At 43.2% G+C, this 14836-nt stretch overlaps 2 protein-coding genes across 2 annotated transcripts in view; both read right to left on the reverse strand.

Annotated features, from left to right (window-relative positions):
• Positions 1-1290: 1290 nt before the first annotated feature.
• hsd17b7 (hydroxysteroid (17-beta) dehydrogenase 7) lies at positions 1291-5403 on the reverse strand. Its single transcript, XM_073476988.1, has 9 exons — positions 5273-5403; positions 4413-4619; positions 4216-4308; positions 3950-4064; positions 2658-2852; positions 2463-2576; positions 2297-2353; positions 2122-2220; positions 1291-1696 (listed from the first exon to the last, which is right to left on the reverse strand). The coding sequence occupies exons 1-9, from the start codon at positions 5305-5307 to the stop codon at positions 1574-1576; spliced, it is 1038 nt and encodes a 345-aa protein (XP_073333089.1). The 5' UTR covers positions 5308-5403; the 3' UTR covers positions 1291-1573.
• A 2359-nt stretch (positions 5404-7762) lies between these two features.
• ddr2a (discoidin domain receptor tyrosine kinase 2a) overlaps positions 7763-14836 on the reverse strand; it is a 29428-nt gene continuing 22354 nt past the window's right edge. The window contains 15 exon segments of the mRNA XM_073476407.1: positions 7763-7903; positions 7987-8136; positions 8254-8488; positions 8580-8777; positions 8865-8992; positions 9101-9333; positions 9418-9628; positions 9718-9854; positions 10681-10746; positions 10865-11105; positions 11190-11373; positions 11861-11963; positions 12735-12882; positions 13080-13311; positions 13860-13962. Of these exon segments, the coding sequence (XP_073332508.1) occupies positions 7763-7903; positions 7987-8136; positions 8254-8488; positions 8580-8777; positions 8865-8992; positions 9101-9333; positions 9418-9628; positions 9718-9854; positions 10681-10746; positions 10865-11105; positions 11190-11373; positions 11861-11963; positions 12735-12882; positions 13080-13311; positions 13860-13962 (2510 nt within the window).

Raw genomic sequence — 14836 nt, forward strand, 5'->3', positions numbered from 1 at the left:
GTGACAAATGGACACTTGAAGCTCTGTTTAAATGAATGATGAATACAAAGATGATATTACACTTTACTTATTGACACTTAGAAGATACAACCAAACACACAAGCAGGATGAAAAGTTAACCTTTTAAAAATACAAGTTTTTAACCAGGGGTCTGTCGGCTACATTAGTGCTGCAGAATATATAATTATGTGTTAAAGTAATCGTGTAAGTCCTTAATGTTTCAATCAGATTATAGGCAGGTTTCCGTTGTCTGACAAAGGATATTAAAGGTCTACTCATTTGCTCCCAGCTTTATACTGAACTTTTCAACTGTTCCTCAATACAGCGCTCTGTAAAGAAGCTACTGGAAATCAGAAAGACATTACACACCATTTCACAACAATCTGTTAATTACATACGAGCAATATGAGGCAATCCCTTTACTCTGACACTTTACTTATCAGTTGGATATCACTGGAATTGAGATTTATCATCACATATTAATGAAAGTTTAATTAAGGGGTTTCATTTGATTAGGAGTGCTCTGAATGTTAATTTTTTTCAATATATCAAAATGTTTTATTTCACCTACAGTTTGACTTTTGTTCTATTTCTCACACAGCTGTCATGAGGCCCACTCATACTGTAAAGTCAGTCCAAGGAGAGAAGTGACAAAGCAATCAATTATTTCCTGCTGGTCTCCATCTCACGTTACTGAACTGAGTGGTGCTGAAGTGGTCCAACCCACAGGATGATGCCAGTCGCACTCCAGACTCCCTCCTGTCCTGACCACGCTGTGGGAACGATTATCATCCCTGCGCATCCAAAGATGACATCTCCAGTCACCAAAGCCATGATAGAGTCCTACGCGCTCATGGTCATGGTCATGGGCACGTTTTTCGTCTATTTCTGCGGCATGGTGTGGGCTTTTTGCAACCCGAAACTGAGCGGAGCAGAGGAGGAGTGTGGGACCGGGAAACAGGCAGCGGAACACGGGGACGACTGCTCGGTTTGCGCCCCAAATCATCCAGAGCCGCATTTCAGATGCGCCTGTACGCACGTGCCAGCACCGCCGTACACCGCACAGGGGCTCACACAGACCACTTATGTTAACTTCTGGGATGATACTGATAGTCTGCTGGCGGACTGCAATGCTCTTTGCCGTGAGGATCTTGGAATTAACAACCAGATTGGAAGTAGTCAATCCTGGATCGCATAGGCTGAACAGATGGTGACCTTACCTCCCATCCGTGTCTGCGTATTTTTATTGCTCTCCTCATATAATATCATACTTCATGGAGTTGGATAAAGTGGATGAAAACAGGCAATGCTCAGTTTTATTGTAAACTCTTTTACCAAACCATCAGAACATACATAATTCTGGTTCTTCGTCCTATAACAGACATTTTATTTCAAGATAATAAAGATGTAAACAGGAAATCAAATCTTTCAATGCTTATGGAATTACTGTAACTTGTTTTTGTGCTGTGAATTCAGGCTTGCATGAGGCAGCAAAGTGTGTGACAGTCAGTGTGCAGCGGCTCCCAGTCGAGACCGGAACAAAATACTCTCCATTTCCCATCCCAGAATTGTGTCAAGATGATCCAAGGGCATGTTGGGATTTTTTGGGTTTTTCCTTCAGTTTCTTTCTCACTTCACTTTCCATTTGCAGTAATTTCTCATACAAAGCCTCAGATGTTTCCAGGTCGATATCCATCTGCAAAGAGGAACAGACGACACAAAATCACTGCATGAACTATCTTAAAAGGCTTTTGAAACTTTCATACTCTGAATTTTTAATATTTACAATATTAATGAGGTAATAACACAAACTCAGAAATATTTATCTTTTCCATAAGTGAATAAACAAGCTGTTCTCAGAGGAAAATAAGGTCCCCGGAACACTGTTTGAAGCTAGAAAGGTGGCAGGGTCCGCCACATATAAACAAAGTAAAACAGTATGAAATTGAGTTGTCCTTTAATGTTGGTTTGTTTATTCAGTCATGAAAGCGAGGAGAGTTTGTTTATGTAGTTTGTTTCGGCAGAAAAAAAATCAGTCAATGAAGATTTTCTCTTCTACTTAAAATTTCGTACCCAAAACTACATAGTGCACCGTCAGTGAATAGTATTCCTTTGCCGTACCTTACGCGGTTGTGTGTAGTTGTTACCCAGCCCGGATGTAAAACTGTGGTACTTGGCTTGAGGGTCCAGTGATTCAGGCTTTTGCTTAAATAACCAGAACTGCAAGAAAGAGCAGCATTCATGAATTAATTTGTCCTAAACTGAGTGTGGAAATGTGGACATTTGTTCAACCTACCAGGGCTTCAGCTCCGTTGTAAGGGGTCAGGGTGAAAGTATTGGTGAACATTCTTATCTGTGATCATGAGAGAAAGATGCATTCAAATATGAGCAGGTAGCACCAGTTTTTCTGTTCTTCTTGCATCCATCACAGCACAAAGACAAACTCAATAATTTGCACTCACAAGCCAAAAGACGGGCATAAGCACGGTCCAGAGGAAGGCTGGGAAGGAGGGCAAGATACCGTAGGTCAGATTGGTCATCACAAAACCAGGACAAATGACAGATGAGAACAAACCCTAGAAAGCACAATGAAAGCAGGACAACAGTCATTAACTCAGTTTAACATGCATGGGCATGTGAGGTGTGTGAGAGCCGACCTGCTTGTTGTAGTGTGTGTTGAGCGCCAGGCTGAGCAGGTCAGAGGCATATTTGGAGGAGCTGTAAGGTTGGGTGCCTCTCTGGTGCTGTATGTCTTCGAGGTTAAAAGCTGAGCGGTGAGCGTTACTGGAGGAGGTCCAGATCAGCTGGGAGGTCTGGCTCGCGTGGCACAGAACAGGCTCCAGCTCCCGGATCTGGGACATGACACAGGAGAACAACACAGCATTAAAACAGCCATTTTAAAGCATCATCAAGTAACTTTTTTACAGCTTCAAAATCATTTTGATGATCACTTGTTTCTGCAAGTTTTCAACAAATAACATTGTCATGACGTAACTGAAACACATTGAAACACAACAGAAAGAGGCAGATTAAGTTTTTAAATTAAAGTTATTTTCGAAACTTGGTTGAATTATGTGATAAGCGGGTGAAATGACTAATTTTAAGTGAATTAGTGTAAAGCCTTTTGTGGCTCCAGAGGGAGCTGCATGTTATCTGATAAATCACCTCCAGTGATGTCATTCAGTTGCTAAGTTGCATTGTGGGTAATGTAGGCACCAGGTTTTGAAAAGCAGTCCACTGCTCTAGCATTGCTTTCCTGTGACACTGTTGGACTGTTAGGGACAGTTTAAAAACAAATGATGAAAATCCAAACGGCAGAACCAGAGATATCACTTTTTTTATTCCATGCATTCTTCTTATTTTTCAACACCTGGTGACTACATTAACCACAATGCAACTTCACTGTGATGTGCCACTGAGTGACATCACTGGAAGCAATTTATCAGATTACATTCAGCTTCCTCTGGAGCCACGAAAGGCTTTATACTACTTTTTTTTAACTTACAGGCTAATACTCCCCCAAGACCTGTAAACACACTTTACTGTGCAAAATTGGTGGAGTTACCCTTTAACTCCAGGTGCCTAAAAAGTAAAAAGTGTTTTCCTCTCCAAACTAAAATGTGTGAATACAGCACCAAAGATGCATAAGTCTTAACAGGAAAATTTGGGGAGGTTTCTCCGTGATGGCAACTTAATCCATGTGAAAACACACTCTAAGCAGAATATTGTCCTCGGTGACCTTATGGCGAGAACACTACATACTGTTAATTTTTAATGAGCATCGTTGCCAAGTGACAGACAGATCGAGTGTCACCTATATTTATTTCATCAAGGGTACACAGCTGACAAGAACTGCTCTCCCTGCAGAAAACTGAAGATGTGTCCGATTCCAAGTGTAGATCAGACCTTACGAATAGATGATTCAGTAATCAGAATGGCAGACACTCACGAGTAGGAAGTGACCAAAGAGGTTCGTTGCAAAAACTTCTTGCAGGCCGTCAGGGGTGACGCCGTCCTTCTGCGTCAGAATCCCCTCACCGGTGGCAAACATGGTGATGATACGGCTGCAACAAATACATCATAGACATCTGAGCGCTAGGGAGGCAGCACGAGATGTTTGAAATAAGAAGAAGCTTCAGAAGTCAAATTTTTTTAACACACTCAGTGGAGACAATACCAAATGCTGCATGTAAGCAGGTAAAATCGACATAGTACCTGGAGAAGAGGCCTTTGAAAAAGGCTTTTACATCAAACTGTGGGTTTGGCATGATGCCTGCGTTCAGGTAGAGGTAGTCCAGCCGGTTATACCTGCAGCAGACAACCAAAGTCACATACATAAAGCACAGGTCAGTAGAGCATGACCTGCTCTGTAGCGAAGACTCTATGATCCTGCTGTGAGTCTATCCTCCCACCTGAGTTTGACCTCCTGTGCCGCAGCCATGACTGAGGAGATGCTGCTGGTGTCCAGCTGCAGCAGGGCCACCTGAGCCGCGGGGTGAGAGGTGAGGAGCGCCGAGCGAGCAGCCTGAGCTCGCCGCATGTTCCTGCAGGCCAGACATAGCTGCAGACCCTCCGTGTCCTGAGAGAGGAGACGCTCACACAGCGCCAGGCCAATCCCGCTGCAGGGAAACACATACAATGTACTGAAATGGAGCACTGGACACACAAAAAAAATGTTTTTCTCCACTTTCTGTTGAAGTAAGTGTTACTAACCATGTGACACTTAAACATCCAACGTGCCAACAAATTGTAAATCATGCATCTTATAGTAAATACACATTGTTCCCTTACATTTCATCATTTTAAAATATAAATGTAAGGTTGTTGTATGTCACATTCTGTTGATCATTTTGGCTATTTTTTATTTTTAAACTAAAATCATTACATTCTCTATCTTTCCTTGTGTGTGTACGCATACTTGGTAAGTAAAGCTGATTCTGATACCTATTATTACGACATAGCATCTACAAAATTTACATTGAGGACATTTTTTACCTAAATAATGTGTTTTTCCACAAACATTTACTGTATCTGACAAAATCATGCTGCCACTTGCATCAAGACTCTCTTGAAAAGGAGATTTCAAACCGTCAAATAAATGAACAAATTAAAAATAACAATATCCTTGTGTAAAATAAATAAACAATAGCTAAATATTCACTAACAATTCAAAAGATTTCATTACAGATAATGAAGAAAGGTCTCTTGTGTCATGAATCCATTACACTTCAGATGCCAGACATCATAAAAAAACAATAAATACAACTATTACCTGTTTGCTCCCGTCACCAAAATCACCTTATTCATCTTTTCTAGTCCAAACTGGAAACAAACTGTGTACAGAAACCTCAACACACTCAACAGTACGAAATGACTTCCACCTTCAGAGCAACAAGTTCTGTGTCTGCTCCATGGAAAGTTCTCCACCCCACGTGAGTCATTATCTTCACTCTGCTTTCATTTTGTTGTGATTGGACACCACCACAGCTCTCAGCCAATGAAATCCTCTCACCAGTGGGCTCAGATTGAGAGACCGCCCACACATCATGAAATATTCAATGCCTATGAATGAGACAGGAGCTCTCAGAGAGATAGAATTCCCTGTTTAAATTTTATTTGTATTTTGTCTGTCCATGTACAACTTCTGTTTACAACGTATATAAAAACAATCTCACTTGGAAAAAAAACAACAACATACGAGTACAAATATGTAATAAAACTACACATGACATGTCTCAGGGTGATATTACAGCTTTACATCTGCCTCCAATTTATCTGCAACACGGAGGGGATTGAATATCACATTTGACCTTTGCCTCGCTTACATAGCACAGAATGATAAGGGTTGACGTGACCATGAATTAGGCCAGGCATAAGGGTCATATTTGTACAACTTTAGTGGGACAAAGGTCTCTGACAAGAAGATAGAGACTGTAAATATGGTCGAATTAGCTGAAACAGTGGAATGCAGTATGAAGTTCAAGCTATCAGAGAGCTATACACAGAATTATGTTACAAAAGAAGAAGAAGAATCCAGCATACGTCAATAAAAGAAAGAACAGCTGATAACTAAAACCTGGAGACGAGTCATTAGCTGTGTTATGAATCTGAAGCACTCATACCATTACATTATTTAGGCTGAATATTCCCAGTTCCTCTACTTTCCTGATATCAAAGTCAATATACTTTCTCTGTCAACTGAGACAAACTATAAACACATATGCATTAAAGGAGACTTATTATGCTTTTTCCTTTTTTTCCATTTCCTTCAGTGTTTCATATAGGTTCTTTCAAGATCTTGATCATAAAAAAGTCAAAGTCCACATCAACAGAAGCTCCTCTCTCCCACAGAAACACTGTTCCTGAAACGCCTCGTCAGTAGTCCCGCCTTTAATTCAGTGACTTTATGACATCACGCTGCGTCACCATGTCACACATTTGCATAAGTTATGCGTGGCAGCTAGTTTGCCACGTACACATTGATTCAGCACAGATACTCCGTTGTTGTTAGCAGTGCTGGGTCAGGCATGTGTGAGCTGACCAATCAGAGCAGACTGGGTTTTTTGGGAGGGGGTGCCTTAAAGAGACAGGAGCTAAAACAGAGACAAAGGGGGAATAGTAAGAGTAAGAGAAAACGGATGTGTTTTTTGAGCATTAAAGTGTGTAAACCTAATGTAGTAGTAACCCAAAATAAACTTCTGAACCTGACAATGAGCAAAATATGTCTCCTTTAACTGGTCCGACACCCAAAACACACTCAGTAACATCTTCCAAATAATGCTGACTGTAAACACATACTTTTGATCCGACATAGCACATGGTCTGCATCCTGATAAACGTCTGGTAACATCTGATCAGGTATCAAAGAGCTTGCTGTTAATATCAAGACAATAACAGGTGCAGTGCAGTGGGAAAAAAAATATTCTGAAGCAGTTTCTAAATCCAAAATGTGAGCAGAAAAGTACTGAAAATCAAATACGATACTCAAAACAACTCAAAGAGATATTATCCACAAATATATCAACAAAACATAGACAGAACAAACAAATATGAACATATAAATATTAATACAAAATATTGCTATTTGAGATTTAAAACTCATCTATTGAAAATACACAGTCATATACACTTCATGTTCAAATTGCTGTGGAAAAACTGCAGGGAGAAGAGAAAGACTGATTTTCCTTGTTATTCTAGATGAGATGAAACTGAGATGAGATACTTGAAATATACTGAAATGTGACAGTAAAAATGCTTCGCTGCACTTTTCTACATTCAAGCAGTCTTCCAAAAGAAAACACAAGAAAGTTTCTTATCGAACACTGTAACATGGGAGATTTAAAAAAAAGAAAAAAAAAAGAAAATCAAAATACATTTTTAAAAGTGCCGAATGTCACTTGCTACATTTAACTTTGGCTTCTCAACACAACCAAACCTTCTGTCACGTTTCTGTGTGTGCTTTGGTGGAGTATAAAACAGAGTAGATTTCATTAAGAATGCCTGTATGTCTATAAAACATGTGATGTGATTGTGCTAGTTAAACTCAAACTGACACACACTAACAGTCTCTGGTAGTCCATCTTTGTAGTGTGTAAGTCCATGAAACAGTGTTTCCCAAATCGTAGCTTGGAGCCCACAGGTGGCGCTCCCCCTGTTCCTCTACTGAAACAAGATAGCTTAAACCTAGATCCTGCCTGAATCATGGTCTGCTCTTGTCATGCACCATTTCCTCCAGAGATGAGCAGACTGGGAATCACTGTCTCTAACATCGCCCCGGCTGTTAGTCCAGGAGGGCTCGGTGTATTTCCTGGAAGGAGGGCCGCTCCTTCGTGTTCCTCCTCCAGCAGCTCAGCATGATCTTGTAGAGCGAGTCTGGACACAGCACAGGCTGAGGCAGGTAGATCTGCACAACAGGGAGCGAGAAATGTAGCCGGGGATTCACAGGTTTTCTAAATATATAAATGAAATGTTTGTGACGACACTCACCTGTCTTTTCTGGTCCCTGAAAAACTCCCCTGTGTTTTCTATCACCTGCTCATCAGTGAGCTGAGAGTAGGGCTGCTCCTTGCAGAAGTTTAGAATCTCCCACAGGGTGACCCCAAAGGCCCACACATCGCTCGCCGTGGTGAACTTACCCTGCACAGGAAAACAGTGATGAGCACATTTTATTAAACAAGCTCAACAAAATGTTTCTCAGCTTGTCAGGAAAACATTAACTCGAGGTCAAACTGTGTGTTAAATAGCGGCCCTCACCAGCAGGATGCTCTCCCATGACATCCAGCGTATAGGCAGCACCGCCCTGCCCTGGATGCGGTAGTAGTCACCGCTGTACAGGTTTCTGCTCATGCCGAAGTCGGCTATCTTTATCGTGTAGTTTTTGCCCACCAGGCAATTCCGCGTGGCCAAATCTCGATGAACGAAATTCAGAGAGGAGAGGTACTTCATCCCCGACGCTATCTGAGCGGCCATGTAGCAAAGATTACTGAAGCTGGAGAGGAGAGATAAGAAACAGTGCGTTATGACCAAACATAAAAACATACTCCCTTCTGTCTCCCTCCGGTTCGTTCAACACCACTCACCTGACAGTGGGTGCATTGCTGAGCAGAGCCAGTTGCCCCTCGGGCTCGTGGCGGGAGAGGAACTGGTTGAGATCTCCGTTCTCCATGTACTCTGTGATCATACAGAGAGGGTCGCTGTAGATGCACACAGCCAGCAGGCGAATGATGTTGGGGTCCTTCAAACGTGACATGATCTTTATCTCTTTCAGGAAGTCGTTCCTGCCAAAATCAAAAGAGAGAAGTGACTTACTTTACACGAAACAAGATATTTGGCGCAGATCACTCGGGAGCATCTGGAGTCGATACCTTGCATTTTTGTTGGCGTCTGAACGGAGCATCTTCACAGCCACTAAAACTGGCTGGTCCTCAGGGATGTCAAATAAAAACTCCTTATTCATGAACTCCTGCATTCCCTCGGCTTCACACAGGTGCACCTGGAAGGACGAGGACGCAGAAAGGAATAAAAACATTTAGGGCTTCAGTTGTGTTTTGAGCTTGCCTTAGAGATGTAAGAAAGACTGTAGAGGTAATGGTGCACACACCTCTCCAAACTGGCCCTCTCCCAGCTTCTCCTTGAACGTGAGCAGCTTTCGGGGGAACTCCTCCACCACGACATCCTTCCCTGACAGCAGGTCCATAGTCAGAGCAGGGATGGCGTACGTGTTGCTGCCAGTTACGCCTTGCAGGTTTACGATGTCTGCTTCTGCGTAGTGAGGGACGCCGTCTTGAGCTACGGTGGTTGTGGTGGATTTAGAAGCAGTCGTGCCAGTAGAAGCTGAAACACAGTAGGAGCATCTCAGTAATTATTGGCCACGTTGATTATAATATTATATGTAAGAAGACGTGTGCGTCGACCTACCAGGCTCCTCTGAGCTCTGAGCAAACTCGGGCAGCTTGCATATGAGGCGTGATGGCTCCTGGTAGTCAGGGCCGAGGGGGAAGATGCGCTCATAGGTGGAATTAGACTCCTGCTCACTGATTGTGCTCGACTGGTTGTGGTTGTAGGCGAACGTCTCGCTCTGTATTGACAAACTAGCGGTTAGTTCATCGTCCAGCATCCGGCGAGAGGCCTAGAATAAAGGACGTGGGGGGTGAAGGAACAAATCTGACCACCTCCCAAAAAAAACAAAACTCCACATGGAATTGCACATGAGCTCACCTTCTCCAACATCTTCTGCCACACCTGCCTCCACAGGATGATGACGATGATGGCCACAAGGATGAAGATGATGGCCACTAAACAGCCAATCAGAATCCGGGTGTTGCTGTCATCTACTTTGTGGGTGGGGTCGTCTTCTGTGGAGGGAACAGATGGACAGGACCTTTGTTGCAGCACATGTTGTGTCTTGTCAAACAGGTTTAAATAATAACATCCACGGGGGTGTGGTGCTGTAATCTCACATGCTGACACGACTAAATGGAAGAGAGCCAACTAATTCATCTTATTAGTTCCACCTGTGCTTTTCCTGCTATGACAAGTTGAAATTTCTGCTGTGAGAAAGTCCATTATCAGGATGTGGAAATGTTAAATAACTGCTCCGACAGGAAAATAATCTCCCTCTTCAGTTCAGACTTTACACACATGAAAGCCAAATGTCACTCCCACCTTCTCTGACCTTTATTTCAAAGGGAGAGAAGTTTTGTGAGGTTCACCCTCATGTGTCATGTTGTGTTACTTCCTGTCTTCCTCCCTTGTAATTGTCCTGATGAGGTCAACCTGTCCCTGATTGGTCTCCTGTGTCCTTTCTCTTTGTCAGTTCTTCTGTTTTGTTCCTGGTGTCTCTGCGTTGCTCCTTGTGTTTTCTGCCCTCATTTTTCTGGACACCTGCCTTCCAGGTGCTTTTAGTTTGTATTTCTTCTGGTTTTTATGTTGTCCTTTTTGTTTTTTTATGGATTTGCCTCTTCAACCTGCCTGCCTCTTCTTGCAATCTGTACAGTGTTATTTTACAGATGTGTCATAGAATCAGTCCTGACCTTCTCACTGATTGGTTGGTACATATATGAGGATCTAAATGTGAAATGAGGAAGCAGCTGAGCATCATTTCTACATCAATCATAGCAAATCCAGAACAATCTCTCATTTCTTCTGTGGACAATTCATGCATGTGGAGTGATTACTGACCTGGTTGTGTGTTTGGCGTCAGTCCTGTCTTGGGTGGAGCCAGTGTTGTGTTGTACATGGCTGTATCTGAAAGGTCAGATGACACACAGCTGATCAGAATTAACAGTACATTTTAAATTAGAAGGGTTTAAATAGTTACTTTTCTACCAATTACAGCTTATACAAACAGTTGTTTGATCTGTACCTGACTGGAAGGTGATCTCACTGAACAGCATCCAGGCATCAGCAAAGTAGAACTGGCACTTGATGGCACTGGCCATGTGATTGGCCAGGTTGACGGTGACGAAGCGGGCGCTGGGGTTCTTCTCGTCCACCACAGGGCTGAAGGAGAGCGGCGAGGCCTCCCAGTCCGACTCTGAGCGGAAGTAACACACCACCTGGCGGAAGGCCTTGACGTGCCGGGAGAACATGTTGTTGCAGTGGACCTGGACAGATAAAATGGGAGGACTTTTAATACGGATGAGAGGCGTAAAACTGAGAATATGATCTGGTATAATCAGGAGACTCACTTTCATGGTGGTGAAGTTTCGTGTGCGGTCAAACTCAAACATGATTTCCACAAATCCACTGGGGAAGCTCTCATTGCTCCAGCCGACGTAGTCGTACCCGGGCCACACATTGTAGACGTGACTTTGTGTAAAGTCATCCAGGCCACACACTCCATCAGTCAGCTGGCCCAAACCCTCTGTCATACTGAGAAACAGAGAAAAAGGAGTGTAAACATCCTTTATAATCGCAGCAGGCCCCTCTGTTAAAAGGTCACCGAACACTAGGTGGCAGCATTGTCAAACCAGTTCCTCACTCCTGCTCTTGACTGTGATATCATAATAAAGGCCATTTTCTTTTCCCCTCTGCCTCAACGGAGAGTGGAGGCCTGCCTGTGTCATGGAGGACATTATTCACCACACCATAATCCAAACACTACTGTCAACAAAAAGACTGATTGGTTCATTCCGGTTTTTTAAACATCATAAGCACGGTTGACTCAGTCATTCCCATGAGGTATTGCCTAACAGTAAACCAACATGAACCACTCACCACTGTCTGTCTCTGTGCTTTCACCATGGTGACCAGGAAACAACAAGGTGAGGGGGGAAAAGTACTGACGGAGGATGAGAGCCATGATGGAGCAGTGAAAAAAGGAAGGAAGGAATAATTAAACACACACACACACACACACCTGTGGATGACAGCTCCATCGTAGACAGTGTCGTTGACATAAACAGGGTGAGAAGGCGAGTTCATCTGTTCTCCTGCTGGAGCGTTGTACGACACCAGACCGTCTGTAACGCAAAGAAGATGAACCGTCATTGCAAACTCACCTTCTGTAGTAAAAACATTTCTATTACTATTACTAACCCTAACCCTAACAATTAAGAAAGCCTTTAAACTGCTATTGCAATTTAGCTCACAATCTTATTCCACATCGAATTTTTCCAAAAAACACCCTTTTGTTCCAACCAGCTTTAAATTACAGGAGGTTTGCTTGATGCATGGCATAATGGTGTGCATTAATGAGCATTTTAGGATAACACGTGTGCATGAAAAGCACCAAAAAGGCCAAGAGTGGAATGAATCTTGACCTGCCTAATTTCCGCTTGAGATTTTGAACATGGGAACCTCTTGATATTTGATGTCAAATCGAAATAACAAAAGGAAAACACGTGTCACAAGTGTCTAAATGTGGTCTATTTGATATGGCAGTGTTGGTGTTGTTCCTAGAGCATCATAATTAATGTTGTTCCAGGACAATCGTTGAAACTGACCAATGTCAGAGCTTTGCGACGTCTGTTGGTGTTGTTCCTGGAACATAATTTCAACTATTATATAGGAATCTAAATCGGAAACCAGACACACGGTGTGCTTTCATTCAGTGGTAATATTGTGAACGTTGAGATATGGTGGTATCAGTGTTGTTTAAACAACTGTTTCCAGTTTTTATGTCTTGACTTTATGGGCTCAAAGGTGAGGACTGATGCCAGCTCAGCTGTGATCTTTGTTCCCAGCTCCCTCGCTCATCAGTCCTTTCATATTCTCAGCCACCGTCTTCTTACCCAGCCATTCACAGCCGTAGAGCTCCACCCTCATGCAGACGTTCATGGAGTGGTCGGTGACGGGCATGAAGCGGACGAAGCGGGCGATGATGGGCGGCTCGAGGTCCTTGAGCACAATGTCGTAGGCGTTCCTGTTTCCTTCAATCACCTGGAGGTAAAACAAACACACGTTGACCTCAGGAAGCTCACTAATGATTGGGAATGAAGTCATGGCCTCTTTATAGATAATGAACAATGAACAAATCACTTTATCTATATTAACACAGCAGGTATAAACAATGACAGGCCATAAAACTATGATGATGATGAGTATCAGTACTCTGAAGCACCGACAGGCTGGCTGACCTGCTTGCCCTGCCTGTTCCTCCACGAGATCCAGCGGCTCCCATCACGGCTGTACTTAATCTTGTACATCTGGGCAAACTCGTTACCGATGCCTCCGGCGTGACGGCCCTGCGTGCCCACGAGGGTGATGAAGTGGAGCGAGCGAAGGTCAATCTGGAGGAACTCCTTCAGGCTGTCTGGCTCCACTGTTATCTCTGGACACCACGCGCCATCACCCTCCTCGAAGTCCAACCTGGGTACACCGAGAAGGAGGGAGAGGGATGTTCATATTAGTAATACAGCAGGAAAGGGAAAAGAGCAGGGGGAGAAGGAAAATTAGGACAGGATGGAGAGGAAAAGGTGAGAGGAGAAGCACAAGTGAGTGCGGTGGTGGATTTCAGTTCTTGCAGCCTGTTATAAAAACACCTCAGTGACAGCCTGCCTCATAAATTCATCTTAAAGTGTTAATTTTGGGCAAGGGGCTGGCAGGGGCTGAAAACACAGCCGGGATGGATGGGGAAAGAGTATTACATCATTATCCTGATACTTACAGAAGGCCACCCAAGTTCTTCTGCACACACACACACACACACATATAAAAGCCTCCTTAATCATGTGGCTAAGTAGAACTGATACCTCAGTTTGTGGTTTACTGCAAATAAACAGGCAAAGGCACCTTGCAGGATAAACCACCCACACACACACACGTGCCTCATAGTATGTTTACCCTGATAATGAGCATGTGTGTGTGTGTGTGTGTGTGTGTGTGTGTGTGTGTGTGTGTGTGTGTGTGTGACCTACCGGCCGTATCTAGCCGCCGTGGATTCGGACCACTGGCTGGAAGCAGAGATGTCCTCGTCCTGTATCTGCCCTCCTGACATGCCCAGAGGATACCGACACACACCTGAGACACGACAAACACGTTGGATTAAAAGACTTAGAAGGAATAAATAAACAGATCAGAAGATGAATATGGTCACGAAGGTAAAGATGGTGCCTTAAACATTCATCCTGTATTTTACAAAGACAGGGAGCAGACTGATTACAAGCAAGTGTTGCTAATGAGCAGCTTTTTTGTTTTGTTTGGAGTCGCTTCCTGAACTGGACTTTTTTCTATTATGTAGTTTTGGAAAGGCCAGAATGACAGAGTAGCCTATAATTGTGCTGTTATGACCCATTCAGGGAAATATGACTTTTCATTTGGTTTCCTCTTTTTCTTTGGAAGCAACCTGTGATAATGATTTTCTCATGAAGGGAAACCACAAGATCTGTTTGAATCACTGAATTTGAGATGGAGCAGATGGAAGTGGTGCATGGTGACTAGGTACATTTACTTTAATCACAAGAAGTTTGTGATGTACTTGACTACTTGTATGCTACGTCTACGTCACTGTTTCAGATGGAAATATTAACCCGACGGTGAACTTCTGAGAAGCGGTTGTGCGCTGAGCTTAAACGGAGGATGGGGAAAGTTAGCCAGACCTACGTTTGTCGAACCAACTTGTGAGTCTTCCTCCTTCGAGTCTTTTCTCTTTAAAACCTTAAAAAATACTGTTTGAAGTCACATCCGGTTAAAACATAAATCTCACCTTTGTGTCGCATGACAGCCCCTCTGCCTTAGGATACAGTTATGAGCCCATTTTTAAGAAAACGGGCGCTTAATATTTACTTTTGCAAGTGACACAAAGGTAAAAATTTAAGCTTTATCAGAAATGTTTTTTAACACAAAGCTACAACCAGCAGGAGGATGATTCAGCGTCAAGATTGGAAATGTGGAA

This window comes from Pagrus major, chromosome 11 (genome assembly GCF_040436345.1).
Source record: "Pagrus major chromosome 11, Pma_NU_1.0".
NCBI classification, from domain to species: domain Eukaryota; kingdom Metazoa; phylum Chordata; class Actinopteri; order Spariformes; family Sparidae; genus Pagrus; species Pagrus major.